The 26,093-nt window shown below is 35.6% G+C and overlaps 1 protein-coding gene across 3 annotated transcripts in view; it reads left to right on the top strand.

Moving 5' to 3' along the window:
* The window catches only part of MFSD14A (major facilitator superfamily domain containing 14A), a 37,637-nt gene that overhangs the window by 1,759 nt on the left and 9,785 nt on the right, over window positions 1-26,093 (top strand). Inside the window, exons 2-8 of one of the 3 annotated variants that reach the window (XM_036851408.1) lie at window positions 11,364-11,459; window positions 18,500-18,562; window positions 19,304-19,431; window positions 21,230-21,344; window positions 24,345-24,563; window positions 24,851-24,964; window positions 25,699-25,770. In XM_036851408.1, coding sequence (XP_036707303.1) covers window positions 11,364-11,459; window positions 18,500-18,562; window positions 19,304-19,431; window positions 21,230-21,344; window positions 24,345-24,563; window positions 24,851-24,964; window positions 25,699-25,770 — 807 coding nt within the window. The remainder of the gene's footprint in view (window positions 1-11,363; window positions 11,460-18,499; window positions 18,563-19,303; window positions 19,432-21,229; window positions 21,345-24,344; window positions 24,564-24,850; window positions 24,965-25,698; window positions 25,771-26,093) is intronic. The other 2 variants (XM_036851429.1, XM_036851418.1) reach the window with 2 other exon arrangements.

Consider the following 26,093-nt stretch of genomic DNA (forward strand, 5'->3'; position numbering starts at 1 on the left):
TTGTATTTTGTAGAAGCAAGTGATATTTAAGATTAGTATTTTTTTTTAATGAATTTATTTATTTATTTATTTATTTTTGGCTGCATTGGGTCTTCATTGCAGCACTCGGGCTTTCTCTAGTTGTGGCGAGCGGGGGCTACTCTTCCGTTGCGGTGCGCGGGCTTCTCATTGCATGGCTTCTCTTCTTGCAGAGCACGGGCTCTAGGCGCGCGGGCTTCAGTAGTTGTGGCACGCAGGCTCAGTAGTTGTGGCTCGCAGGCTCTAGAGCGCAGGCTCAGTAGCTGTGGCGCACGGGCTTAGTTGCTCCGTGGCATGTGAGATCTTCCCGGACCAGGGCTCGAACCCATGTCTCCTGCATTGTCAGGCGGATTCTTAACCACTGCGCCACCAGGGAAGCCCCTAGTATATATATATATATTTTTTTTTTTTTTTAATAAAAGATAAGAATGAAGCTGTTTTCAAGAAACACACCTTTTACCTTGTAAAGTTCAGTTTTGTTACCTCTGACTTTTTAAATTCGCTTTATAGCAATTAAATCCTGGGCGATTTGGAAGAGGTTTTTTTTTTTTTTTTTATCTTGATATTTACTGAAGTTGTAGTGAATTCATAGCTTGCTTTTGGACACAAAATACAGTTTTTACTCCATCATAAAATAAATGAAAGCTTCTTTTGAAGGATGTGGGCATGGGGGTATTATCATTTATCATCTTTGTACACTTATGCTGAACTTTCCATTCTAAGAACACTGGACACCTCTTTAGAATAGGGACTTTGTTTATGCATCTTTTAATCCTACAGGGCCTACTATGTGAATTTAAAGTGATAAAAACACATTTAAAGTGATTTTTTAAAATGTGTCTAGTAGCACATTCTTAAGATGATTTTTTAGTGTAATTTTATTTATTCCTATATATAATCAGGAGATATTTATATTTCTAGAAGTGCCAAGGTAATTTTTTGCAGTATTTGTATTTTAATCTACTCTAGCTGTAAGTGAAAATATGTGGAATTATTATAGTCATAAAAATAGTTTTAAAATGACATTTACTTTTCTGCCTCTCTACTTAAAATTTGTCGGACTACTGTTATGAACATCCAGGTGTCTGAGGCTATATGGTCACACATGACAAGCTCTGAACAGTATTTCACATCCCTGGCCAATGGTACTGACCTGATCCCCTTCCATTTTCTTCCTAGTGTTCAACAATGTTAAGATTATTTTGCTTTGTCCTTCTGCTAATGGCATCTTTGTAAACTTGATCAGCCAGTTGTAATATTCATAAACAAAATTAGTAATGAGCTGTTAATTTGTCAAAAACTTAGCACATACTTATTGTAGTTTTTAACAGTTTTGAAGAAGTGAACCCTTCTAAGCAAACCAGGTTAATCATAAGTAACTAAATGTTTTTTTCTTGAAATTGTATTTCAGTTGGCGCTGAAGCCAGGGTAAGGCTGACTATTATGTTGTTCATTTGAGTAGTACACAATTAAGATAAATTACATGAAGGTGTGTGATTCTGTATCAGCAGTTCTTAACTTGGGTCTGTTCACCCTGAAGTTGTTTGCAAAATTTTCTTTGACTACACATTTTTCTAGGGAGATTCCACAAAAGGATCCATACTTCCTGAAAGTTTAAGAACAGTTGTTCTATATGAAAACAACATAAGTAACTAAAGAATAGTTTCACAGGTTAAATTCAATAAATATTTACTTAATCATCTACTTATACCATTTTACTGATGAAAGTGACTGTGACATTGGTGATTTTGCTTTTTGAAGCATCTGCACATAGGATTACAGTGTTTAATTATGTTTTAATGTATGTAACATTTTGCTGCATCTCTTATGCATTGCAGACCATTTAGGACAGTTGAATTGAAAGTGCATTCTGACGTTTTAGAATACTTCGGGTTTTGTTGTTAAATCATTACCATGTATTAGCAGATAGTTTATAAGTATTCTTGGTAGAGGCTAAGAGCCAAAGAATTATTTACGTGAGTTATTTGTATTATCAAAGATAGAATTTTCCTTATGATTTTTTAAAGTTTTCTTTGTTTTGTATTGTGATCTTTATTGTTTTGTGAATACAGTTGTGGGTCTGCATCTCTGACAAAGTGAAAAATGTCCATTTTTTTCACAAGTGAATTGGTAAAATGACTTTAAAAATTAGATAGAAAGCAAGGCATATGTGTATTGCTTTATTGGAAGTACCTGAAAAAAGTAAAATTGACATTTCAGATATACCCAGAGATGCAGAGCACCAGATATTTATTCCTGATATCTCTGATTTTAATCACAATAAATAGGAGTCAAAAATCATTTCAAAAGCCTGGACCTAAGCTCTGATCATTTGCACTCTTCACCTGCTAGGATGGCTGAAGGAGTTGCAGAATAGCTCTTTGTAGCCCCCAGAGAGCAACCTCTGGTTCCTAGAGTGCAAGCCATGAAGAGGGCCACGGTGCCTTTCAAAAAGCAGCCGTTCTTTGAAATCAGTAGTGCATGCCTAGAAACATCAGGATGTATATATGTCCTTGGCAAGCTTGTGGCAGGCAGAACCATGAATGACTTACCTCCTTACCTCCTTGAGTCAACATTTGCTTTAGGTTAGTGTGTTTGAGGGTAAATTAGTAAACAGTTTTCTCAGATTATATTTCCAGTTTGTCTTACTATAGTTTGAAGACCTGCTTTCCAATATCATCTGTGGAAATTCACTTATAGTTGAAGTGTTGAAGTTAAGTAAAAAGAATAGCTTTTCTCAAGTATCATTCTGACAGGTATATATGATTTAAATTTTTCAGTTATTTAAAAGCTTGAGTTGTCTTTTGGCATTATTTTGAATTAGAAGTGTCAGTTAAAGTAACAGTTGACCATTTCAGCCAGGGTGCATCAAGATCCCTGAAATGGGTTTGTTTCTTTCAGAGCCAGATATAGTAGCTTATTCTTAATAATAGGTCTACTTTCTCAATAGTGTATAAATACAGTTATGAATTCTACCACAGGAAATACTTCTTAGGGAGTCTTTTTAAAACAAGAGGTGGTCTATATTTTATCATTTAGCTCTATAAATTGAGTAATTAGAGATTACCCTAAGACCGGTCTTGAGCTTAGGCTCCATCTTAGACATTGGTGACAGTTTGATTTTTGTGTTGATGGGGGTTTTTTAATTTTTAATTTTATTCTACCTTTTTAGTGAGTTTAGTTTGTAGTCATTTGAACTGTGTAACCCATTCGGTGTTCATGGGGATAAGCACTTAATGTAATGATGACTTGATTTAACAGCCAGCCACATATTTTCCCCTCAAGAATGGAGAGGGATGCAATAGATTGTCATGTTACTTATCTTTTCAAAATTTACCTCAAAGCAGTACAATCTCAAGCTGTAAACCTTTTTTATTTTTTTAAGAGTAAAACTTGATCTCACTATACTCTTGTTGAATATTTATAGGAAATGTATTTCATTCTGTTTAGGGGCAATCTAACCAATACCTCTTCACTTCTGTGATATACAGATATTGAATATCTCTTTTAAATTGATCCATAATGTATCCATAAAATAATTCTGAAGTCTCGCTGCAAATTAAGCCAAAGTGACTTAATTAGTATAATGGTGTCTCTACATGTTTATGGTGATTCATACTTTCAGGATATAAAGGATCAGTTTTCTTTTTGTTCACAAATGTAGTAAACCTTGCCTTGCCTGATTAAAGTCATAGGAAATAAGAAAACACCAGCTGACTTTGTGAGAGAGGAAACATGATACCAAATACTAGCAGTAAAGTCTTATTTCCTCCAGTTATTCCGTAATGTGTCAGGATCCCAGGAAAGCAGCTCTGTAGTTATGGTATTCTCTGTAGAAATTTTTGTTTTAGTGTTCTTCCATGAAAAGCTCCAGGTCTTAGATGTCTATAATTAAGAATCTTTGTCTTTTTTTGTGTAAGACTTTTACATTAAATTATTTTAGTAAACTTAGTTATATATTGTTCAGAGAAAATTCAGTGTTTCTTTCTGAAGATTTATTTTATCCTCATTCTCGATTGATAACTTGTCAGTATTAAATTCTAAGTTCAAAATTATTCTCCTTCATACCTTATTTTTTTTTTTGTTGTGTTTTTTATTTCCCCAACTTTTATTTTGAGAATTTTCAGAACTACAGAGAAGTTGCAAGAATAGCATAATGAATATCTGTTTGCCCATCCCATAGATTTGTGATTCACCAATTGTTAACATTTTGCCACATTTGTTTTTCCTTTCTCTATATATATTTTTCAATTTTTTCTGAACCATTTGAGTTAGTAGTAGACATCATGACACTTTATCCCTAAAACATTCAGGATGCATCACCTAAGAATAAGGATATTCTCCCACATAACCACAATATAATCACTATATTCAGAAAATTTAACACTGATACAATAATATTGTGTAATGTATAGGCCAGTCACATTTCCCCAGTTTTCCCAATAACGTCCTTTATAGTCTTTTTTTAGATGCAGAATTTAATTATTACATTTAGTTGCCATGTCTCTTCTGTCTAGAATAGCTTTTTGTTTATTTTTGATAATATTGACATTTTTAATAGTCTAAGCCTTTGTTTTGAAGAATGATCCTCAGTTTGGCTTATTCTCATGGTTTCCTCACATGATAACATTCTATTTAATAAATAGGATTATAATGGCATTATAATGCCCAGTTACTGGTGGAATTACTTCTTTCTCCTGGCCAACAACCCATATAAGTCCCTGATTCATTGATAGGAATATAACATGTTATTAAAGTCCATTTTCCCCACAATAACTGCTGAATTCATAAACTCATATTGATTGGACAATCATAGATGTGGAATTTGAGAGTTAGATGAGGATTTAGTTAAGAAATTAATAGTTTACCCCTAACTGCTAAGAGAGGTAAAGTGACTTAAGTCATTTAACAGCTACTGACTCTCATGATAAGGGTTATCAGTCACTCCATGAGCATGAAATACCCTTTCTATACTAGGCATTGAGCTATGCATTGAGATACTAAGATGGTTAAGATTGGATCCCTACTCTTAAGTAACAGTCTGTGGTAATATGTGCAGTGTAACCACTGCAACCAGTGTAGCTGCAGACTTGGGTGGGCTTTGCAGTTGCCTGGATTGACTGATCCATCTCTTGTGTGCTGTATTGGACTGTAAAATGGAGATAATAGTATCTAACTTGAAAGGTTAGAAGGGGTAAATAAGATTATGAATGTAAATTATTCTAAGTCTTTAGTGATTTTTTTATTATTTTAATCTCATGTATGTGTACAGTAAACCCATATGATAGATGGTACAGTAGCAGACAGTAAGAGTATAGAGGAGGGAGTTAATAGGGGAAGTTGCAAATTTAGTTAATGAATATATTGCCCTTTTAACAATATTTAAATACAGTAACCATATACTGAATGCCTAAAGTGATAGGTAGAGGAGACTTACAGAGTAATTCATTTCAGTTCTGCAAACACTTTTGTGCTATGCATGTACCACATGCTCCAGATTGTAGAAGAATAAAGCATAGGGCCTGCCTCAGAGAGCGTGAGCATGAAAAAGGTAAGTTTAAGTTAAATAAAATGAAATAGGTACTTTACAAAACAAAATATAACTTTGTAAAAGTTATCTAGTGTTATAGAATAGAAGAATAAATAAGTAGATTTTTAAAAGGCTTAGCCAAAAGCCTAGATGATGAAACCAAATATGTTACCAATGGAAAGTATGCTTTGGGAAATGGAATTAGATTGGAGGGTGGAGGTGGGGTTAAAGGAGATTGTCCCCGACTTCTGAGGTTGAAATTAGAGGTGACTGCCATGGAATCATCTCTCATGCCTCCATAAGAGGGAAATTTTCAGCTGAATGGACTTTTGGTATAGTAATTATTACGCTTTTAGGCGGAATATCTTGGCATTTAGGGTTGGGTACGTGTTAGTTTATGTTCAAATTTGTCTCCTTCAGAATTTTTCACTTTGTACCTCTTAATTCTTTTGAGAATCTTCAAATGTCATATGTTGATATGATCTCATTATGCTGAACTTTCTACTGTTGATGTTGTAAACCACGCACTGGTCAAATATTTGCCCCCTACCTGTCTGTTAACCCTCTTCCCTTAGTCTTTCTGCTGAGGCCATGACCCTTGTATTCTTCCCAATTTGTCCTGGAATTTTGATTATGGATCGGTATTCCGTTAAAACTTACATCAAAAGTCCTGCCTAGAAGTTTCTGTAATTCCAGATTAGTAAAATATTTTAAAAATTTGTCAGTTTTATTAAGATCTTGTATTACTTTTGAATTCATTTAAAACAGGATAGATGACTATGGATATAATACAACTCTCAAAATTACCAGTACCTTAGGGCAAGCAACCATCTCTCCCCCTGCCCTGCCTTAACACACACACACACACACACACACACACACACACACACACACACACACACACTTTTTTCCCCCAACTCTGGGAAATATGAGGGAATGGCTTAAGAGGGACAAGCATATGCAACTACCTATCTTTTACATAGTTTTTCTCTTAGATAAGTAAAACATTTTCCTCTTATTTATTTATTTTTTAAAATTTATTTTATTTTATTTTTATTTTTTATTTTTATTTTTTTAATAGATCTTTATTGGAGTATAATTGCTTCACAATACTGTGTTAGTTTCTGTTGCACAACAAAGCGACTCAGCCATATGCATACACATGTCCCCATATCCCCTTCCTCCCATCCTCCCTATCCCACCCCGTAGGTCATCGCAAAGCACCGAGCCGATCTCCCTGTGCTATGCTGCTGCTTCCCACCAGCCAACTATTTTACATTCAGTAGTGTATATATGTTGATGCTACTCTCACTTCGCCCCAGCTTTGCCCTCCCACCCCATTTCCTCAAGTCCATTTTCTGTGTCTACCTCTTTATTACTGCCCTGCAACTAGGTTCATCAGTATCTTTTTTTTTTTTTAGATTCCATATATATGCGTTAGCATACGGTATTTGTTTTTCTGTTTCTGACTTATTTCATTCTGTATGACAGACTCTAGGTCCATCCACCTCACTACAAATAACTTAATTTCGTTTCTTTTTATGGCTGAGTAATATTCCATTGTATATATGTGCCACACCTTCTTTATCCATTCATCTATCAGTGGACATGTAGGTTGATTCCATGTCCTGGCTATTGTAAATAGAGCTGCAATGAACATTATGGTACATGTCTCTTTTTGAATTATGGTTTTCTCAGGGTACATGCTCAGTAGTGGGACTGCTGGGTCATATGGTAGTTCTGTTTTTAGCTTTTTAAGGAACCTCCATACTATTTTCCATAGTGGTTGTATCAATTTACATTCCCGCCAACAGTGCAGGAAGGTTCCCTTTTCACCACACCCTTTCCAGCATTTATTGTTTCTAGATTTTTTTGATAATGACCATTCTGACCGACGTAAGGTGATTATTTTATTTTATTTTAATTTATTTTATTATTTTTCGTTGTGTTGGGTCTCTGCTGCTGTGCGCGGGCTTCCTCTAGTTGCAGTGAGCGGGGGCTACTCTTCATTGCGGTGCGCGGGCTCCTCATTGCGGTGGCCTCTCCTGTTATGGAGCACGGGCGCCAGGAGCGCGGCTTCCACAGTTGTGGCTCGCGGGCTCTAGAGCGCAGGCTCAGCAGCCGTGGCGCACGGGCTTAGTTGCTCCGCGGCATGTGGGATCTTCCTGGCCCAGGGCTCGAACCCGTGTCCCCTGCATTGGCAGGCGGATTCACAACCACTGCGCCACCAGGGAAGCCCCTCCTCTTATTTAAAGTACAGTCATGACTATTAGAAAAGATTCAGAAAATTCAGAACAACGTAATAAACAATTTTATGTCACTTAAAATCACTATCTAATATAACCATTGTTAACATTGAAGTGAGTTTTTATTTTGTTCTTCATAGTTGAAATTACACATACAATTTTATATCCTCCTTTGATTTTTTTAAATTTAACATTGCCATAAACATTTTTACTTGTCATTAAAGATTATCAATAAACAGTTTTTGGCTGCATATTATTCTGTCTAATTTATACACCATGATTTGATTATAGGATATGTAACTAAAGGTTGAACATTTAGATTTCCATATTTACTACTATAAATGATGCTGCTGTGAACATCTTTGTGGTGGAGCTTTTACTGAATGTTTGGTTATTTCCATGATAGGATGTTATGAGCTATTTTTTAAATTATTTGTTTATATTCTTTATATTTTTATAGCGTCTTAGTGCTTTTGTATTGGTTTTCATGAATGCTTTACCTAGTTAAGATATTAATCTTTTGCTCTTTCTTGCATAGTTTACTCACTTTGTTTTCTTTAAATTCAGCTAATGCTGTACGTGTTTTTCTCAAACCAGTATGCCTAAAACTAATCTTTTATTCTTTCCCTTTTCTTCACTGTCCAGCTGACCAAGGCAGAAACTGAAATCTTTTCATCTTTGATCTTCTCTACCCTCCTCTGCTACATCTAGTCATCCACTGACTGAGTCCTTATTCTACCTCTTAAGTATTTTTTGTATCCATTCACTTTGCTCCATCCCTATTCCCTCTATGTTATTAATACCTTTGCGAAGCTTTCCCAACACTGTCCTTGAATGATTAAGTGTTCTTCACTTAAGCAGCCACTTCCAGGCTTTTGGCCTATGTGTATATTTATACACATTGTTATGTAATTATCATCTTACTTTTTATCAGTATTTCTCAGACAGTTTTCCAAGGAACTCAAGTGTTGGTGAGATACTGTCTCTTATATGACAGAGGATTTCATGGTCAAGTTTGGAAAATAATATCTTCTTGGAGATTCATAATACAAACAATATAATATAAATTAGCATGTTAAAGGCCCTGAGAAGTTCTACTTGGCATTTTAATAGGTGCTGAGTATATGTGATGGTGAACAAAACTAGTTTGGAGCTTAACGAAATCCTGTGGACATTTGTTTTTACCTTATCTATTTGGTACTGGGCATTACCCCTTCCTTCCTAAAACTGCTCCTTTGTCATCTGTGACACTGTATTCTCTTGATTCTCCTGATGTTTCTCTGATTGTTCCTTCTTTATCTTCATGGGTTCCTTTTCTTCTGCCCACTGCAGTCGACCCATGAACAACATGGGTTTGAACTGCCCGGGTCCACTTATACATGGATTTTTTCAATAAATACATACTACAGTACTACATGATCTGCAGTTGGTTGAATCCACAGGTGCAGAACCTGGATATGGAGGGCTGACTGTAAAGTTATACATGGATTTTTGACTGTGTGGGGCTCGGTGCCCCTTAACCCCTGCATTTTTCAAGGGTCAACTGTACTTAAATTTTGGTGTTTCTTGGGGCTCTGTCTTAGCCCACCGCTCTTTTCACACTTCATCTCACCTACTCTGGTGGTTTCAGATATCACATTTGCTGCTGACTAATTGTTTTAATCAGCCCTCAGAGGACAATAGAAATGTTTTAAGTACAAGGGCTATCTTATAGATAGAATCTGAAGTAAATCTGAGCCTCATGGGGGAAAAAGAGCTAGGAAGCTACCAGCTTCCACTAGTAGACAACCAAGCTAAAAACTTGGAAGTCTTCTTGACTCTTCCTTCCACATTTATCAAATTCTTTCAGTTTCAAATCCTAAATTCTTATTTCCGTTCCCTCCCTTACAGCGTCCATGTCATTCCCCTATGTCATGCCCTCATCACCTCTTGTTTGAACTGATTCTAATAGCCCGCTTCTGCATGCAGTTTGCTCCTATTACATCCTTTAGGAAATCACCATGATGTATTGAAAAATGCAGGTCTCATCACACCATTCTCTTGCTTAAAACTCTTCAGTGGTTTCCTATATCTCTAGAGTGAAGATGAAAAACTCCTTACCAAAGCTTAGAGGCTACTTCTCCTGCCTTCCTTTCAGCCTTAAACTGTCATGGCCATTGTCTACTTCGTCTGTTTTTTTTCTCTGATGTGATTGTCCACATTACTTCATTTTCTTGCAGTAACCTTTCCTTGCTTCCTAACTTGTGTATGTCTCTTTTACTGCATTTACATATAAGCAGATGATTATAGTGAGGCCTCTTCCTCTCTACACTGTGAGCTCCTTGAGATCAGGGAGTGTGTCTTACTGGTTTTTTGTAATCCCAGCACCTCTGGTACTCTGAATGTTTGTTGAATGAATGAGGTCTTGTACAAACTCATTCCCAGCCATGGTCCTTCAGCTCTTATGTCTCCCAACCCCTACCCCACCTCTGTTGTCTGATTCCTCAACTGCAAGTTCTCCTACAAAGGGGGTTTTCAGGTACCTGTATTCTGCAGGTTGGGAGAGACATCTATTTTTATAAAATGATGTAGCATCATTTTTAGTGTATAGAGAAATCCAAATACTATTAATATTTTGCATATAAGACTACTGAATATATTTTTAAAACTTAAGTATGACATTGTTATATGTATTCATTAAACTTGTCTTTCTGTTATATAAACTTGTTAATGGTGACTGAGTTAATGTTATAGGTCATTTGCTTTTCTATCAATTTAATATTGCCCTTAGAAATATAAACTCCAGCAACTGAAGTAATTCTTAAGATATCTCTAGCAGCAGTATAAAGTTAATTTTGTAATGTCTTTCTTGTGTATATCAAGTCCCAGATCTCTCATATACTACTCGGGACTTTTCTGCTTTTGAACCATGTTGGTGTCTGTTACCATTCTTGCCACATGATTCATTTATGTTTTGGGATCAGTGCAGTAGCCTCTTAACTTTCCTTAGTTTTGCCCCCTTTTAATCTATCTGTTACACCTTTGCCAGAATGATCTTTCTTAAAACTTTCATCTGTTTTACTTAACATCCTTTAGTGGCTCCCCATTGCCTTCAGAATTGAACATAGACTCCTTAGCATGGAAGTTAGCCCTGTGTGCCTCTAAGCTCATCTCTCAATACTCTCAGCGTGCAGCCCGTGCTCTAGTTGTACTGAACTGTATGAGTCCTGTAATACCTCCTGCTCTCAAGCCTTACCACCTTTGTGCAGGCTGCTTCCTTGACATCTGCTGTCCTCCTTCCCACTCCTGCTCCTGGCCTACTTCCTTTACATCCTTTCAGCCTTCCTCCTGGAATTCTGATACTCCCCTCCCCACTCTGGATTCTGTGTTCCCATTGCACACTGTGCTTATATAATGTATGTATTTGTTTCCTTGTCTGCCCCCATCACCTTGAGGACAGGGACAGTGAGTGCCCAGATATGTGGCATAGTGCCCAGTACATGCATGTTCTCCATAAATGTTTATCGACTGTTGTCATTGTTAGTAATTCTGGAATGCACCGTTAATGTTTTAAAACTCTGTTTTTGTAGCCTCAAGGAATAGGTTCTCCTAGTGTTTATCATGCGGTTATCGTCATCTTTTTGGAGTTTTTTGCTTGGGGATTATTGACAGCACCCACCTTGGTGGTAAGTAATCTTTTAACTTATTTATCACTGACTTTAAAATTTCTTTTTCTTCGGTTTCAGGAGGGAAATCAGTTTTGGGAGGGAAAAAAGGCCCTTTTTCCTTTCCAAGGTTAATTCTCCCACCAATATCGTCAGCCCTTTAGTACTGTATTTTACTGGTTTAGTTGTCTTTTCCAACCTTTACTTCTCCCTTACTTTTTAGCAGGGCTTGGGCGGGTGTGATTCTCTGGTGAACACTGGACAAGTTTAAGCAGGGCTCAGTCTCCCCTCTGGGTAAGGTGGAAAGGATTCTTATACTGACAAGCTTAGGAAGAATGGTGTCTGTGCCCTGAATCACTCAACATTATTATTTTGAGATTCTTTCTTGCAGTTGCATTTTCCAAATACAAGTTTCCTTTAGTTTAGGCAGAGGATCTAGAGGTAGCCATCTTGAGAGGTCATTCTTTTCATAGCTCTAAGCTGATTTTACTCAAATGTTCCCAGGTTTAGAACCTGACAAAAAGACCTCCCTGCCAGACCAGACATCTTAGGTGATAGCTAGTTTTTGCCTGTCGGTTTAGATGAGGGGAATGGAATGAAGGAAGGAGTAAAGGTAGACCTCTATGATATCTTGAAAGGTGTAATCAGGATAAATGTACAGCTTTCTAAATCCCAGAAGAACAGATTTTTAAAGAGATATACTTCCTTGTATTTTCATGAGCTTGTTTGTTGATACACAAAAAAGACTTTTATAAAAAGTTTGTTCATAAATAAATTGAATGATCATATATAGATAGATTGAACTAGTCTAATAATCATTATGATTATGACATTTGTAACCGCATTATACTGTAATAACCTGATGTCAAGGGCTACTGTGGTGCTGTAATAACTATGTGTTCTCACACCTTTGTATTAGCTTTCTAATATTAGAGTGTGCTTATTTATAATCTACCAATTTAACATATAAATCTGTCTGGTGGATCATTAGTCCTGTGGTTTAAAGTACTTGAGCTTTGTAATAGCAGTTTGTATATATTTATATAATGATGAGTCCAGGCATGGTACTAAGCACTGTAAATATGTTACTTTAAATCCTCAAAACCACTTTATCAGTGAGGAATTAGCCTCGTAATGATGCCGAAAGCTCAGCCTCTCTGTATACTGGTGCCAAATCAAATCTTGGAGACAGAGTTTTGGGTGAAGTAGAAGAGAATAGCTTTATGGCTTTGCCAGGCAAAGAGGAACACAGCTGGCTCCTGCCCTCTGTGAAACTATGAATATGTGTCCCAACCTGGGAGGATTTGATGAAGAGTTTTATAGCAATAGTTCAAGGCTGGAGTTGCTGATAAGATTAGGGAGGGTATGTGTAGGGCCTGCACTCCTTTAATCTCATCTCAGGTAATCTTGATGAGCTTCTCTGGTTCCTTTAGTCTGGCCTCAGTTGGTCTTCTCTGGTATGGAGAATGCTGACATCTTCCATTTGTTGGTTTTAATTCTATAAAAGGGCTTAAAGATATTGTTATGTGTGTCCCTTGAGGTGGAACCAGGACGCTGCCCCAAGGCTGCACTATTGTTTCTTGACTGTTCCTCCCTTGGCTCTGCATCCCTTCCCTTCCTGGATTAGCAACTGTTCAAATCTGCCCTTTGGAACTCAGGGAAGGTCATGGAGGCTGAACCGAAAGGCTCCCTGTGCCCAGGAGCCCCTACAGGGTCCTCCTCAGTTTCGGTAATACAGATGAGGAAATTAAGGTTTAGAAGAGTTAAGCAACTTGTTACTCTGATAGTAAACTGCAGCTTTGGTTTTAAACCTAGGCTTGTTTTGTTCCCAGTGCTCAGTCTTGGAGAATACTGGTAGCAAGTGGTTCATACCCATGTTTTAGGTAGTTGAGGTTATCTGCAGCCCAACTACTAGCTGAGTAGAGAGATTAAAATATTGGGTAAACTGTGAGCAAGCCATCAAAAAAAGCTTTTTGTGATGATTCCATAATTTGAAGTGTGTGTAGCTGTTTTTTAAATTCGTATCTCATTTATATTTTTTAGATCTCTCAACTTTTTGTCTAACTTTGGTATCATTTTTTCTAATCGGACAAAAAGAGTGTCTTCTTTAAGAACAAGGAAGAAATCCAGTTATTTAGATATAACTGCTTGCTTGTTAGTTCATTTTTCATAGCTATGGGAAAACTGTGTGCTTAGTACGTTCTTGACTATTTTTTGTTAATTAAAAAATGGATAGTACCTTTGATTTTTCTTTTTCTTTTTCTCTTTTCTTTTACTTTTTAAAACACTGAATTGAATTATGGTCAGGAAAATGAAAAGTGCTAATTTGGGACTTAATGAATTATTTTTCTTTTGCCAGCATAAATACATTTCTTAGAATAATTGCTATAACATTGTTGCCAATTATTTTATTTATGGAAGGACTTTTTTTGCCCCATTGTTGTTGTAACAGTTACTCTTAATTCCCATGTTTGTTTTTAATACTTGAATTTTTTTAAATGGTGAAATGATGAGGTGTTACCTGGGGCAGTTGTCCATAATATTATCGTCATAATTCTTTACCTTTTTCAATTTTTCACTTCATTATATTTTTTTAAATCAAGCTTTCTCTCACGAAAAATAAGTTCAAATATTAATGAATGTTAAGCTCAGAGTTTTATTTTTCTGATTCTTTTCTCATCTTTAATGTATATACATTTTTAAAAATAATTGCAGTGTTTGTGCTCTACATTTTTTTGCTTGATGGGGAAAACCTTGGGTGGCGAGTTTTAGGCAAAACAAGGATTGAATTGTAGAGATTAGATGTACCTAAGTGTTGAGATTTGTTATACTCTAGGTACTTCCTGGTGTTTTGGCCTTTGGGCATTGGAACAGCAAGAATCTTTGAAACGTCACTGAAAAAGAATTGTGCATGGGAAATCTATGTATATACAGTCCTCTCTCTCCATGTTATATATGTTACTTTTTAGTAATTAGAAGCACAGTGTGTGCCTGTTGTAGACCATTAAGCAATGTGAAATGTGTAAGAACAGGAAAGTTCTCCTGCAGTCCTACTCATCCCTCCAGGCAACCATCAGTTTAGGAGATTTTGGCTTCAGGGTAGGCTTTACCAGCCCCATTAGGACAGATTGGCCAACTGGAGATGAAGGTTTCAGCTGTTAGAATGTGGTATCTATTAATTCAGTGATTTTTTTAAACCAGAGGTGAATATTAGTGATACCTGTTTTTGTTTTTGTTTTTTCCCCCAAATACCTAGGCCTTACGACCTGTCTGGCTGAAATCAGAGTTTTCAAGGGGGGAGGCTCAGGCATGTGTATTTTTTAGAAGTGATTCTCATATATCTAGTATATATCACTAATTAAGAACCAATATACTAATTCAGTGTGGGCTTTTAAAAAAGGTTTTGCTCATTTTGAGACTTTCTGCTTGCAATTTTTTATTGTTGTTGATTTTATTAGCAGCCTTTTTCTCTTTGTTTTGGACTCCTATACTCCCCGGTGTTGGGGTGTGGGGAAAAGTGAGTTTCGGGGTAGAAGACACCAAGTTGTAGCACTTTGCTCTCTTTTCCAAAAGTCTGTTAACCTTTAAACATTTTATTTCTGTCTTAGGTGTTTTGAAACTGATTATAAATGGTGCCTGCTAGAGAGTCACAGCTCTTAACATTCATTTAAAAAGGGAAAGTGAGGATGTAGATATAATTGAGTTTATTTGCATTTTATGTATCTCTCTCTTCCCATACATAGCTCTCAAAAATTATAAAGTTTAAGCATTTCAATTTTCAAAGATACTCTTTGAGTTAATTCATTTAACAGATAACCAAATTTAAAACATATTAATTATAATAAATGTTTGGTTTTGGATTTATTATAGCCTTCATTTTAAAAAGTAATGTGAAGTTAAAAGAAATTTTTAAAAAATTTCATGTGGTTGCAATTATCTTTGAGTTTTAAGCCCATACAGCTTCCAGAACACTGTTCTAGAATACAGTCAAAGAACAAAGGCTGCGTTCTATGTGGAGGACCTGCCCAGGGGAGGATGGTGAAATCTCCACCAACAAGGGGATTTACGTTAATTACACAGAAGAATTTTATACTGACATTTTTAAGGACAGTAATCTAACACTTTGAGAGGTTATGACTATATGGTTGGTTCATAGTGGGTGTTCAGTCAGTGATTATTGATTGACTAAATAATATACATTTACATAAAGAGAATTAATGACAGTAGGTCTAAGGATCTATAATGCTAAGAAGTGGCTTCACTTTTTTGACAGACCTATGGTTCTAGAAATACTAGGCCAATATTTGATGGTTCAAGTTGCTAGATGCACAATCCATGTTACAGAGCAAGACCCTGCGCTCCAGTCCTCCAGCATCTCTTCTATATCAGTGGCTTAGCATTCTTTGCTCAGAGATAGTCCTGAAGCATTTAATATTTTAAGGACTATTTACTCTCAAAATTTTTTAAGTTCTTAAAAATTTTAAGATGCATAAAATTTATTGAAAAATGATACATTTTTTTCCTATTCAGCTCCAGTGTTTAAGGGTCCCCCAGGATCAAAAATCTTTACAACCAACATTTTTATTACTTCTTATATTAATATTTGTCTCTGTGTTAAAATTTTTGTTAAAAAAAAAAACAAACGTGAGGGTTTGTTACCTTTAACTATACTCCTTTGGAGGGGTTATAAAAGTTTTTATTTTGTAACATTGGTTAAATCAATTTGCATAATTGTCATGTTATATTAAGTCATTTTGAAGGCAGAATTTATAATCTGTTAATTATGAACATTTAGTGAACAGTTAATATATGAAGGCACTCTATTGATGAGGGACTAATAGAAATAAAAATATATTAAATGCAAAGTGTAGTAGATATAGTGCCTGTCTGCCCTTAAGAAGTTTGAAATATAATTGAAAAGAAATATTTATCAAATACCTGAAAAGATGAGAAATACAAGACCTAAGTAACAGAGTACTGTAATATAAAAAATATTAGAAAGCTGTATGTGATGACCAAGGGAGTGCTGTAATCACCTATTATATGGTCCTAAAGGAGAAATTGATTGCTTTGGACAGGAAAGTTTGGTAGCAAAGGAGCAATATGGAAGATTTTGGGGTCGACTAGATAGGGAAGATAAGGGGAACAAACATTTATGGTAGATAGGATATCATGTGTAAAAGTATGAATATTAGAAAGCATAGGAATATTTCTAAAATAGTGAAAAGACCGGATTGATTGGAATGGAAGATGGCTTGGCAAAGTGAATTGTTAGAAATAAGATTTAGTGTATTACAAAACTTCTTGCAAGCATTTGTTATGTCCTTCTTTCTTTTTAACGCCAAATCCATTCTTTGTCCCTAGAAAGAATTGGCCCTTAGTAATAACTGGAACAAAAGCAGATTTGAGTTGTTATGAAAGGTTTGGGGATACCAGTTTAAGGAGTTTAAATCTTTTTCTCTAGTACAAGAACTAGCAAACTATGGCCAGAGCAAATACTGCTAGTACCCTGTTTTTTGTAAATAAAGTCTTATTGGAACACAACCATACCTATTCATTTACATATAGTCTATGGCTGCCTTTATTGAGTTGAGCACTTGTGACAGAGACTGTTTGGCCTGCAAAGGTAGAAAAAACTGAAAATATTTACTGTCTGGTTCTTTACAGAAAAAGTTTGCACCCACCTTCTTTGGATCCGTGGGTCTTCACTATAAATAATAAATAATAGGGTTTCTCAACTATTGAGATTTGGGACCAGATGATTATTGGGGGGGAGGGCAGGGTGTATCATAGGATGTTCAGCAGCCTCCCTGACCTCTACCTCATAGATGCCAGTAACGTCTTTTCTTTCCCCCGACCCCCGCCCTCCCCCATCCATCATGTTGTGATAAAAATGTCTCCAGACATTGTCAGATGTCCTCTGGGGGTCAAAATCACCCTCCGTTGAGAATCGCAAAATATATGAATATCATAAATATGTGATTTTTCCCATATTAGTGATTTTCTTTGAATACTAAACATTTCTAATTTTATTTTTACATACAAGCCAATTTTTGTTAAATTTCTAGTTATTGGCAGAAGAGTAACTGAAGAAAAGCAAGCCTTCTAATCCTTCTAAAGGTTTTACTTGCAGGATGTTAGAAAGTACAACCAGCTTAGTTTTTCTTCCTAAAGAGAAGATTTTCCGACCTGTCTCATTCCCCACATTGCCATTGTCTATTGTTTTTATTGAGAGACAGTATGGTATAATGGAAGAAGCATTGGCTTTAAGTCAAGCAAGAACTCAGTTGCCACATCTGTAAAGTGGTAATATCTAATTCATAATATTGTTAGGATTAAATAAAAGTATATATAAAGCCTCTGATACATAGGCTGTGAAAATGGTGGTTGCTGCTTTTTATTTTTTTAGTTACCTTTCCCCCAGTTACTTTCTCAACCAGTGAGTTCCCAATGGTTCACTTGTTATCCAGTGAACAAACTGATGCCATGTGGTTTGAAACCAGGCCTTGGAAAGGATAAAGAAACTTGTTATACATTTTCATGGGTTGGGATTTTTTATTTTTCTTTCTTACCTTATGGAATCTCTAGGTCCACTTTTTGGCAATTAAAATTTCCCTACTTATTCTCCTAGTCTCCTATCTTAGGTAATACACCTGTCTGTAAAGGGAGTTATAAGTCAATCGGTTATACGTTGGAAACAGGATAGCATAGTGATTAAAAGCATGGACTTTCAAGCTTGACTTCCTGTGTTCACTTTCAGTTTTGCCACTTACTATGTGACCTTAGATAAGACATTTAACCTGTCTGTGTATCAGTTTTCTAATAGGGCCATTACGAAGAATGAAAGGAGATAATGTGATAAAGTGCCCAATTTAGTGCCTTGGGACATAGTAAATGCCATATAAATGTTTGGTATTATTAGTATTTTACTCATATGCATAGTGTCATACAAACCTGAAAATTTATATGAAATAAAATTGGATTGTGTTATGAAGGGATGTTTTAAGTTTTACTAGGACTAAAATGTAGCATGAGCTTTTTATTTTGTTCTTATTCTTTAGGTATTACATGAAACCTTCCCTAAACATACATTTCTGATGAATGGCCTAATTCAAGGAGTAAAGGTAGGATCAATCATATATATATATACATATGTATATGCATGTACACAAACATGCACATATATACTTATGTAAATATATGTAATTCTGCCAGTTTATTAAGTTAGTTGATCAGTCTCCTAAGTGTTAATTTTTACAATTGGAGTATATCTTGGGGGATTACTTAGCATTTTTTAAATGAACTGGGTTTTAAATATGATTTGACTCACATATAGCCAACTGTGTATAATAATGATAAAGCACATCATAACAAATTTCCCCTGTGTTTTATGTGTTGGCACTTTCATTACAGAGATCTGAGTGCTTTTTGTAAACTAGCAACAAGAAAATAGATTGAAGAGAAAAGAACTATTTAAAAAATGCATGAGTATAAAATATATCAATATGGTAAAGTTTTGATTATTCTACATATTCTTTACTCTTGATTCTGTTTGATCAACAAGTTTATAAACTGATAATTAGCATATGATATTCCTTCTAGAATTGCTAGAGTTGTGGTTGAGAATTCATTAGAACGTTTTGTGTTTAATATGCTACCAGAGCCCGCACGCAGATGGTTCTATACGGTCTTGAGAAATTTTAAAATTATATACAGACAAGAAACAAGTTGTTTATCTAAAGTTTTGTGATATACTTATTTTAGAAATAAACTTGTTTAAAATTCTTCTGTGGTAGTAAAATGATTTGGTTTTGGCTCATCAGTATACATGGTATATGTATTTTCTTCATTTAACTTTTTTTTAGGGTTTGTTGTCATTCCTCAGTGCCCCACTTATTGGTGCTCTTTCTGATGTTTGGGGCCGAAAATCCTTCTTGCTGCTAACAGTATTTTTCACGTGTGCCCCAATTCCTTTAATGAAGATCAGCCCATGGTACGTGCACATTATAACAACTAAATATCAACTATTAATTGTTTTCTGAATATTCCCTTATTTCTTTCACTTTTTTTCCATCCTATCTATGTAGGTTTTTATTTTTCTAATACATTTATTCTTTGATACAGATAAAAGGGCCTTTAAAAATATAGTCGCTAAGTAATATAACAGTAAGTAATAAAGTTCTTTGAACTAGATGCCACTATAGGAAGCATGTAGACTACCAGCTAATCTACTTTTGGATTTCACAGCCCAAATTTCAAAATAATATTTTAGGTACTGGATAGGGTTGCTAACTTTTTATTTTCTTAAGTAGGATGTTAAAAACACAAGGTTTATCATCATTATCTATATTAATTAGGAATAGATTTTGTTATATATCAGTAAAGTCCCAAATAATAGTTTCTTAAAAACAAGGAAATTCATTGCTGATTTCTCTCTCCATATAAAAGAAGTCTGGAGTTGAGTAGTCCAGAGCTGGTAGGGCAGTTCCCGGGAACCAGACTTTTTCTATCTTCATGCTCTGCCATCCTCCACTCTCACCTCACGGTCCAGGATGGCTGCTTAAGTGAGCTCCGGCTTGTGGCACCTTCAGGCAGAAAAGATGGAAGGAGTGGCTACAAAGAGCATACTGCCTTCCTTTAGGGAAACTATGGAATTCCCACCCAACCTCTGCTTGCGTCTGTTTGGTCAGATTTCAGGCATACGCTGCTCCTAGTTACAAGAGGCTGGGCTCTTGGCCACTCTGATTAAAATCAAGAGTCTTCCACTGAGGAGGAAGGGAGGGAAAGCTCACAAAGAGAATGATTTTCCCAAGATAATAGAGCCCAATTTAGTTGTACATTTTTTAATTCTTTGACTAATATTCTACTCCACTTGAATATTAATGTTAGTTAATTCTATATCATAGATCGGCTGTATTTCCATGGTGAATCTAGAAAGGTCAGGGCTATTGATGAGGCAGGATCTTCCTTCCTCTCATAGGTGAGATATAACTCTGAAGGCCAAACCCTTGATGAATGCTAATCATTTAAATGAAATCTTACCAAACAAATTTAGGGCATGAACAAGTTATTTGCTGTGGAAAGCAGCATGTTAGAAAAAAATTTGGTAAGCAATAAAGTCCCGGTGGCATGATATTTTGAAAGTGCAATATGATTTCACTTGATTTTAAAAACTAAACATCAGCATTACAATAGAGACTTCTTATTCTCAGCCAGGTATTTTTGAATCATGTATAGCAAAATGTAATTTGCTTTTTAAAATAGCTTTTGTTCATTTTATTTTGGACACTGCCATACAGGTTGTTTTGCCAACATTTGAAGAACTAAAGTTAACTTATGGAAAAACATCTAGTTTCTATATGTAGACTCAAGATAAATATAGACTAACTTGTCCCTCAGTTTTATTTACTGGATTTGGTTTTTTTGTGTAGTACTGTGATGGGAAATTGTAATAGATGAATTATAGTAGACTCTAGTTTGTTGCTATTTTTAGTAGAAACAACAACAAAGCCACTTAACAGTTCAACAATTGGGTAAAAAATTGACCTGAATTTTCTAATTTTAAGTATTCCTGCATAGTAGCTGAGTTGCTATTGAAGGCCCACATCTAGCCCTGTTTACATAATATCTGGGGCTTATGATTTATAGAAGAATTAATCTATGAACTGTCCTAGTAAGCTGTTGACTGAAATTAGCTATACGTACATCAGTTCACTTATAGAAATGAAGGAAGATTAAGGTAATAGTAATTGTTTTCTAACCATTTCTTGTCAATTGTCTTTCAATCCTAGGTGGTACTTTGCTGTTATCTCTGTTTCTGGGGTTTTTGCAGTAACTTTCTCTGTGGTATTTGCATATGTAGCAGATATAACCCAAGAACATGAAAGAAGTATGGCTTATGGATTGGTATGTATTTTTAATCTGTACCTTTGTATCTGCTGAAAAACACCCTGTTATTGTCTTTTATTACAAGCAGTGCAAGCCTTTGCATTATAAGATTTATTTTTGCATAAATACATTTTATAATAAAATCATCCATTAGACTACATTAAATATTTTTTCAGTACAAAACCATGTAAGTTTTGATATTTTCATTCAGTATTAGTCACACATACCAGATTTGAAATTACAGTGGAATATTTTTACCTTATATAAGTTCTTTTTAATAGAATACTAAAAGTAAAGAACTATTTAATATGTAATGAGTTTTAAAATTACTATTATTTAATGGCTAATCTAAAATATAATAGGTTAACACCCATCTCAGGGATCCCAAACCTTTTTGGTGGCTTTCTGGGCCACACAGAGTCTCTCTCATATTTTTTCTTTTTTCTTTTCTTTTTTTTTTTAACTTAGCTTTTTTAAAAATTAATTTTTATTGAATAAGTCTGACATAATAACATTATTTAACTTTAAGGTGCACAAAGTGTTACTTTGATCCATTTATATATTGTAATATGATTGCTGTTATAGCTATATTTATCACATTACATAATTATAGTACAATATTGTTGTCTATATTCATTTTACTTTGCATTGGATCTCTTTGGCTTATTCACTACTCCTTGCAAGTTTGTCTCTCATATTCTTTTGTTTTTGCTTGTGGACATGTGTTTATATCACTTTTAACATGGAAGAAACATTTATAGCTAGATTCGGCCCACAGGCAGTAGTTTGCCAAACTCTGAACACTTAATGTCTATCAAATCTAGAAATAAAATAAGTTAACAGATCACTGTTAGCCAGAAGTAGGACAGTGATGAGCTTCAGCAGGGAGCAAGCATCTTTTGTTAAATAAGGACTGAATATTGTGTCAGGTTGAATCTTACTTTTATGAGAGTCTGTTGTCTTTGATTCAAAGATCAAAAAATATAACAAAGAATCATGGAATTAAGAGGATTTGGAGGGAAATACCTATAGTGAGAAACTTACCAAAAAAACTAACGATCAGTTGTAAACTCAAGAACATTAAATGATATGAAGTTAATGATAGCCAGGATGTTTTTAAACAGCTTTATTGAGATATAATTTACATACCATAAAATTTGTCCATTTTATGTGTATAGTTAAATCAATTTTAGTAAATTTATACAGCTTTGCAACATGCCCACAGTCCAGGTTGTTTCCGTTTTTGCTGAGGTAATTTATTTTGTCATAGCCAAATCTTTGAAATTAATAGTTTCAACCTGGAAGCTTTATGTATTGAAGGCACATCTAGGAAATGACAGTTTCAATCTTCTAGAAATAATATGGCTGCAGATAAAAGGGAATAAAGTGATCTTTGTGGTCCTCTTTCTGTCTGGCCAGAAGAAAATAGCCACCAGGGAGGAGAATTGAGGAGAAGGGAAATGACATGAAATACCTGCACTCTGATTAGACCTTTGCTCTCTCCTATTCCCAGATACCTCACTGACGCTTACAGTGAGAACCATTGCCCCTTTCCCGACTCCAGTGCCAGAGCTCTGCTCATAACCCAGGTCTCTCTGAGACCACAGCCCACTGTAATGAATTTCTAGAGCTACTGTAACAAAATACAACCACAATACAGTTTTAGAACATTTCCATCAGCCCAAAAAGTTCCCTTGGGCCCATCTGCCATCCGTCTCCACTTTACCTCTGACCCCAGGCAATCACCAGTCTACCTTCTGTCTCTGTAGATTTGCTTTCAATAGAAATTTCATATAAATGAAATAATGCAAAATGTAGTCTTTTGTGTCTATACTTAGCATAATCTTAGGAGGTTTATCTATGCTGATACATATATCAACAGTTCCTTTTTTATTGCTGCGTAGTATTCTGCTGTATGGGATATACCACATTTTGTTTATCCATTCACTAGTTGATGAACAGTTGGGTTGATAGCTAGATGTTTATAGTTATTAGAATTTTATGTACTTGTCAAATAAGTGCTTGTGTAAATAAGCACTCCTGTGAAGTTTAAATCCTCCATGCAAAAGTCAGAAAGAGCATACAAACAGAATAAAGCACAGAGTAGGGAGCAGAAGCTCATGCACCTCTAACATTGATTTCTAATTATCCTCTGAAGAGTGTGGTCTCTATCAGGTGTTACCTGCTGTCACACCTACTGTTGATTTGCAGTCCACTTTGTCCAGTAGGCCAGATATTTCTGGGATTAACAGTTTTTCTCCCCCTGTTTTCTCTACTTTAATCTGCATTTTCACCAGACTTGTATGGGCTTCCTCAGGATGTTAGAGAGACATGGTTAGAGATGGGCTCAATGCCAAGGATCGATGATCTCGATGATCTCGTTCTTCCTAACCCTGCCACCTAATGATGACCAAGTTCAGATTTGTGCTGTGGCTTAAAACTATTACTGCTGAAAAGATAAACTTTAAAGTCTTTAAGCTTTATTTCAGCCAGCTTTAAATATGTATCAAAGTAAACATTCATTTAGTTTTAACTTTAATATTGGGGGAAAAGTCACAGTGGCATTGGATTTCCTTAGAGTATTGTTTTAGACTCCTTTCACAGAGCACTGTGGGATTATGGAGGCACCCCAGGGGCCAGCATGCCTGGCAGTCAGGGTGGGGGATGGTATTTGGATGGTAATCCAGGCCCCCAACCCTTCTTCAACTAAAACAGTTTTTTATTTTTAAATCTGTTTTTACTTACAAGTTTGTCAGTAGGATTTATTTAAACAGAGGGCTTCAAGGCTTAAAAGAAAGTTTGAAGCCACTATCTTAGAGGTTATTACATATTTTTTAGTTAAGAATCTAATTCTTTTCTCTTCCTGCAAAAGAAGAAAGTATAAGAAAACTGGCACAGGTAGGAGGAGGAAAGGGAGACTGCAGCAGGAGAACTGACATAAGTCAGAGTCTCTGGTGTGGAAGTAAAGGAGCCAGATGTCCTGCCTAATCTCTTTCTATTGATCTTGGTTTGTTGCAGGTTTCGGCAACATTTGCTGCAAGTTTGGTAACCAGCCCTGCAATTGGCGCTTATCTTGGGCGAGTGTATGGGGACAGCTTGGTGGTGGTCCTGGCTACAGCGATAGCTCTGCTAGATATTTGTTTTATCCTTGTTGCTGTGCCGGAGTCATTACCTGAGAAGATGCGGCCGGCATCATGGGGAGCACCCATTTCCTGGGAACAGGCTGACCCCTTTGCAGTAAGTTTATGCTTTTTCATTCACTTTGGCAAAAAAATGAATGTGTGATTCAGCGCAGCATTAATGTTTTGTTGTGGATGTTTCTTTGGGGAAAACATCGTGATGGATTTTTTAAAATATTTTGAAATACTTTTCAGAATACTTTTGGGGAGGATGAGAATAAACTGGGGGAAAAAAGAGACAACTAGGTATCTGTATGTACACTGCCAGAAGATATCTCTGCATGTTCTTAAGAATAGTTCAGTGTTTTGATATAAAACCTTGCATTGGTCTGTTTTTTGTTCTAGTCCTTAAAAAAAGTGGGCCAAGACTCCATAGTGCTGCTGATCTGCATTACGGTGTTTCTCTCCTACTTGCCGGAGGCAGGCCAATATTCCAGCTTTTTTTTATACCTCAGACAGGTAAAATTCTGTTCTACCAAGGTGGACTTTTCTTTCATTGTTTAGTGCCTTAATACAAAATATTTAATCTTGAGAGAACTTTAAGAGCAGAGCCTTTTAGAAATGACTATCATTTTTAAAATAATGGCTCACTAGAATTAACCCCCTGTTTAGTGTGGCTGATGTTGCTTATGCGTTTCTATGAAGACTTGTGGCTTAGGCAAAAAGAGAGAATTTTCCTGTCAAAGTGTGTCATTTGAGCTTGTTTATGTGTTGCTTATCAGGTGATGGGATGCTTTAATCCATTCACCTGCTCCAGTCTCTTTGTGATTTAGAGCATATATTTGTAAAGCAGCTAGCCAAAATAAGAGCATTAGTTCTTTTCTCCTTGACACTAGTCTTACTAGGCAGAGATTAAGCCTTTATCAGTACTTGTAAAAAGCACAAAATGGTGCAATATTTATTTGTAAAATGGATTTTGAGTGCTTGATAGTGGTCTCCTATTTAGGAAATTGAAATTACGGGATTTAGATTTACTTAATCTAAGTTACATAGCTATTATTTTCAGTATCTAACACTTATTATAATTTTGGTCCTCAGTGAAAGCCAGATTCTTCCTCTGAGGAGTTCTTTGGTTATAAATGAATTGCATTTTCTTTTTCTGGCCGATTTAATGTTAATATACAAGTAGTTGCATTAGTATGGTATTTGTTGTGCTTATTTTATTAATGTTACTTTTTCTGGAAACCTTCTAGATAATGAAATTTTCACCAGAAAGTGTTGCAGCATTTATAGCAGTCCTTGGCATTCTTTCCATTATTGCACAGGTGAGTTACTTTTTCGTTAGAGGGAGAGATGTTCGAAGGTTCGGAAACATAATTCTGTTAGTATAGGTAGTATTGATTAGATTTTTGGGACTGACACGTACTAATTAACATACGATGTGTAAACCAGAAAGACAGTTTATTGATTTACACTAGAGTATTCACCTGCATAAAATCAGAAATTTTATGTTAGTCTTGTTCTACTGTTGATTCATTCATTCAGTAGATATTTATTGAATACCTATCATGTGTCAAGCGCTCATGATCCCTGCTATTGTAAAGTTTGCATTCTTGTGGGATAAGAGAATGAATAAGCATGTCAGTGT

Source organism: Balaenoptera musculus, chromosome 1, assembly GCF_009873245.2.
Source record: "Balaenoptera musculus isolate JJ_BM4_2016_0621 chromosome 1, mBalMus1.pri.v3, whole genome shotgun sequence".
NCBI classification, from domain to species: domain Eukaryota; kingdom Metazoa; phylum Chordata; class Mammalia; order Artiodactyla; family Balaenopteridae; genus Balaenoptera; species Balaenoptera musculus.